Source organism: Gavialis gangeticus, unplaced genomic scaffold (assembly GCF_001723915.1).
Source record: "Gavialis gangeticus isolate Ggan-Ray unplaced genomic scaffold, GavGan_comp1, whole genome shotgun sequence".
Taxonomy (NCBI): Eukaryota; Metazoa; Chordata; order Crocodylia; family Gavialidae; genus Gavialis; species Gavialis gangeticus.
The window spans coordinates 12,022,475-12,027,661 of record NW_017729022.1 but is presented as its reverse complement, the minus strand read 5'-3'; the positions used below and the strand labels follow the sequence as shown (position 1 = coordinate 12,027,661).

Here is a 5,187-nt window from a genome sequence, read left to right as displayed (position 1 = left end):
GCGGGGGGGGCGGGGGCGGGCGGTGGCGGACACAGGCCTCTGTCCCCCCCCCCCATACACACACACCCTCGAAGGGCAATTTGCTAGTAAAATAAAAGTCTGATATTGAACACAGATTACATATACTTACATCAGGATGAATCCTTGGTGGAAGTCGTTCTCTTGGAAGTCTTTCATATTCATACCGTCCTTCAGACCACATGTCATCTCTCCTATATGCCACTAAAAAGTCAATTAGCCAAATACATACTTATTATCTATGAGTGAGAATCAAAAGGTAATAAACTAAAAAGTCTCTTACTTGTCCTGAGATAATATAATTAGGGACCTACCAAATTTGCTATATTGCTAAAAACCTGCTATTCTCGCAACTTATTTTCTCCCTCCAATTCATTCAAGCACACCTGAACTATGAGTGTCAAAACATGGTATGCAAATTCTCTTTACCAAGACCGGAAGTTTAACAGATTAGAAAAAAAATTGTTCTAATTTCTAAAGTCGTACAGAGAATAGTTCACAAAAAAATTCACTACAGTGTGAAAACAGCTCAGTAGTTGGTTCAATTATATCACAGGTGTACTTATGTGATACCCATGATAACTACCCCATCCAGCACATGCAGCTTACGATCATCACTTGTACAAAAGGAATACAGGCACACAACAGACACTGCAACATTAAGATTACACACTTAAAATAACAGGAAATGGGGAAAAGGTAAAATTCGTTCTTTGCTGTAGTGATGTTGAATAATTCCTATATTACATTTCAATTTTCATGTAACAACACTCTATATCGGGGTGGGCAAAATGCGGCCTGGGGCCCAGATGCGGCCCGCCATGCCATTCTATCCAGCCCACAGGGCCCCTAAAAAATTTAGAAAATTAATATTAATCTGCCCTGGGGCTGCCTGTCATGCGGCCCTTGATGGCTTGCCAAAACTCAGTAAGGGGCCCTCTGCCCAAAATCACTGCCTGCCCCTGCAGTAGATCAAGCTAGTCATCTATAAAACAGTTAAAAAATGATACATCCCTCAGAAGGATGCTATGAAGCTTAAGTGTTTTTAATGTTTTAAGATCATAAGAGAAATGGACATTATGGGTATTTTGTTTTGTTTTTTTTAAATACAGTATGACAGGAGGCAAAAGCTCCTCCTCTTGGAAAGGAGTTACCGGGAATGTCTATCCTTAGGCTTTTAAAAATGGCATCTAAAAAGAAACTGAACAATTATCATGAGGGTATGTCATAACCCAGTATTACAAAGAAGCAAACCCACAAAGTGGTGACAGTTATAAAGGAAAGAGATAAGAAAAACAACAGTTTCAAATGTATTTTAATATGGATACCAGCCAATATACAAGATTAAATTAAATAAGATTTAAATAAATTAAATAATTGACCGTTTGAATAATTAAAACCAAATGTGAAAAAAAAAATGGTTAGGGACACAAATCTTTCCTCTGTCTTCCAGTACATGTACTCTGTACATCTTTGTCAAAAACAGGAAGAAACAAAACATGCCAAGAAAGTGAACTCATCAAGATCTGGAAGGAGACAAACTATTGGCCTAATCTCATACCAGAAAAATACCCACAACGGTTATAACTCCAGATATTTTTTTTTTTTTTATTTACACATAGATTTAAAAACCTACAATCCTCTCCCCACCACCATAAAATCTAAGTTTAATAACGGACTACCAGACATAGCCTTAGTTTAGCTATATGTTTCTATATATAGCTACATAAATAGATATACATACATAATTTTTACATATGTTTTGTAAAAAAGTAAAAACACAAAAACTGTCACACTTACTTTTGTTTATATGTTGTCAAGCAGTTTGTGAAGTCCCATTCAATGAGCACCTACAAAATAATAGTAAAAAAATCTGCATATAAATTTAAACACAACTATTTTGCTCTCTCATAATTGTTTTTTCCCCATTAAGACTACCTTCTTAATCCAAGTTTTGGATGATGACTTAAGATTTTGTTTCATTTTTTCTCTCTCTCTCTCTGAACCAAGAGAATAGTTAACTATCCAAACTAGCAGCAGGAATAAACCAAGCTACTTAGAAATCTCTAATTTCAAAGACTTAATAACATCCCATGGCCAATTACTGAATTGCTTTCTAGACTTGCAATGTTTTCCTAATGTCTAAGCTATACATTCTAAATCTTTTATAATGCATTAAGAAAAAGATTCTCTCATGTACCACAGTCTCAAAACACATTTTCACTTATACTTCCAAGTACAAGGCTCCGGAAACTTGAATAATAGCAGCTTAAAGACAAAAATTAATAGGATCAAAAATTAAAGAATTACTCAGTGTTTTCATATCATTAAAGCAGATGGAACTAAGAACCAAGAACATGCAAACAACTGTAGCCCCCTCTCAGTGCTGCCACCGCCTGACCTGAGCGCAGCCCAGCCCAGCCCCTCACTGGGAAGAGCTCCCCTGCCCCAGCTGACAGCTGGTGCCCCTTACTCCCAAGGGACAGTATCCTGCCCCCCCCCCCAGTCCATGCTGGTGCCCCTCACTCCCAACCCGCATCCCCCCGCCCCCTCAGCCCTGCCAGTGGAGGCACCCAGCTGCTCCCATCCTGTTTGGGCCAGAATGCAATGGCTGCAGCAGAGCAAGTCCAGCCCCAGCACAGGCTGGAAGGAAGAGAGGAGGCCTGTGGCACCCACCCTGACCTGGGTTAGGGCTCCTGCACCGCACCAGACAGAGCCTGGTTACCATCCCTCCTGCCCCCTGAGCAGCATCTTTCAGCTGCCCCACCCCTGCGAGTAGTAGTGGCACCAGCCCTGGTGCCACAGGCCCAGCCATGCAGCTCTCCACTCCCCTGGAAGGACCCCACTTCCCACACTGATAATAAGCATACTGATTATAAAGAGTCAAACTCTTTAGATCAATAGGACTTCCAGTAAACCCTCTCTAATGTATCAGGACCTAAAATTATACTATATTCATGTATCTGTCCTCTCAGTATAATCACGCTTCAACAAAAAAAATAATAAAGTAAATTTTTGTCTTATACCAAGGACATATTTAATCAATGCCATTCTGACAGATACTGACTGTACTGCATTATCTAAGTAAGACTTTTGCTCTGAATTATTTTTATATGGTACTACTTGGTTGTTTACTGTAGTAGTTTAAATAGCCTTCTTGCTCTGGGTCAGCGGTAAAAGAGCTTTACACTTTCAACGAATGATGTTTCACTGTATGTGGGAGACTGATTCCATTACTATAACACAACCTGTACCTTTGTGGCCTGCTACCAAGAATCAGAGTAAAGAGATTATCACAGTAATAGGTCTTGCTCTGTGCCAGTAGAAAAAATCCAATAGAAAAAAAAAATAGCTTTCAAAATCACAAAGCAGATTGGTATTGTACAGCTCCCTTAAACCTTTTAAATTTTGCCTTTTATTTTTTTGCAGAATTTGTTCTGCCAAACATTTTGAAAAGGCTGTTAACTGTTAGTCTAGCTTTCTCCTTTTTTAGATAATATAAAATCAAGTGGATGAAATATCTTAGTGACAGCAGTCATTAACTTTTATAACAGTAATCCTTTGTGTACCTATTTCTTGTCCTGGTTTTTTTTTTCCTTAGGTATGCTTTTAAACCCTGTTTATTTTGGGATATCAATGTTTTTAGAGAAAATTTTCTTCAGCATGCCCATTTTCAGTTGATCAGAGTTTGACACCTTCATCTGCTTGGGATGAGTACTTTTCCAGTAAGCGCTCGCAGCAGCTGCAGAATTTAGGTGCAGCACAGTAGAAAAGGAGATTACAAACAGGGACAGAAAACAGCAGTTTGCAAGCATTTCTTTGGGAGCAAGAGGAGGAAAGGGAAGAGGAAGAGGAGATAGACAATAGGCCCATGCAAAGCGGCAAGTATTTGATTTGGATTCAACACAGTGATTTGAATCACTGTCCTGATTCGATTTGGCCTAAATCAGATCCAAAGATTCAGTACCACTTCGGAGATTCAGCCATAGACTAAACAGGCAGCAGTCCAACGCTGGACACAGCAGCCTCAAGCTGGTAAGTCTGATGTGGTGGGCGGAAGGGGGAGGGAAGAGGCGAGGGGGGAGGTGCAGATCAATGCCCCCACAAGGGATGGATTGAGGCTGGGGCAAGCACTGCCCAGGGAGAGGGTGGGGAGGCTCACGCTGTTGCGCTCTGCCAGTCTGGGAGCTGCTTGCGTGGCAACTTGGCCAGAACCTCTCACTACTGCTTCCACCACTGGTCCAGGAGGGCACGATGCAGGGGCATGTGCCCCAGGATCTGCGTGGAGCAGGCCGGACCAAGGCTGCACCAGGTGAAAGGTGGAAGGTGCTGGGAATGGGGACTATGCCCCCCCACCGTTCGCCCAGCCAGCGTGAGACTGAGCCCCTGTGCTGCCTCCGGACCAGTGGCGTGCAGAGGCGAGAGCCAGCCCGGCCTCTCCACACCTCATGGATGAGCAGCAGCTTCACCCCAGCAGGGAATGGGGGGGGGGGGGGCATGTGTCACCTGAAAACACTGCAGCTCCGCCATAGCCCCTGCTCCTCCCCAGCTTGGAGGCACATGCCCTTCCCCACACACCCACATGCCCTGCCACCACTCACCCAGCCAGGGTGAAGCTGCTGTTCATCTGGAGGCAGTGCAGTGGCTCTAGTCTCGTGCTGGCCCTGCACTGGCTGGGTGAGCGGCAGCAGGGCATGGTTGAGGGGATGTATCACCCAAAAACTCACTGCAGCCCCACCATAGGCCCCGCTTTGTCGCCTGCCCCAGTCTGGAGGCACACGTCTTGCTCCCCCAACCCCATGCACTGCTACTGAAGGGCGAAGCCACTGCTCATCTGGAGGCAACACAGGGGCTCAGTCTCACACCAGCCTTGCATGAGCTAGGCAAGAGGCAGGGGGGGCATAGCCCCCGCTCCCAGTGCAGCCTCAGTCCTGCCAGTCCTGCGCAGATCCTGGGGCACATGCCACCACCCCACGCCCTCCTGGACTGGTGACAGGAGCAGTGGTGAGAGCCACTGGACAAGGCACCACACAAGCAGGTCCCAGACCAGAGAAGCACAGCAGCGCAAGCCACCCCAGCCCCTCCCTAGGCAGCACTTGCCCCAGCCCAGGTCCCAGCCCCAATCCCTCCCTCACTGTGGGGGCATTGATCTGCCCCCCCTCCACGCCC

At 45.0% G+C, this 5,187-nt stretch overlaps 1 protein-coding gene across 4 annotated transcripts in view; it reads right to left on the bottom strand.

Moving 5' to 3' along the window:
- The window catches only part of PPHLN1 (periphilin 1), a 152,181-nt gene that overhangs the window by 134,034 nt on the left and 12,960 nt on the right, over positions 1-5,187 (bottom strand). For all 4 annotated transcript variants that reach the window (XM_019514594.1, XM_019514595.1, XM_019514596.1 and 1 more), the window contains exons 2-3: positions 1,819-1,868; positions 131-222 (exon numbers count right to left, since the gene is read on the bottom strand). In XM_019514594.1, coding sequence (XP_019370139.1) covers positions 131-222; position 1,819 — 93 coding nt within the window. In that variant the 5' untranslated portion in view covers positions 1,820-1,868. The remainder of the gene's footprint in view (positions 1-130; positions 223-1,818; positions 1,869-5,187) is intronic.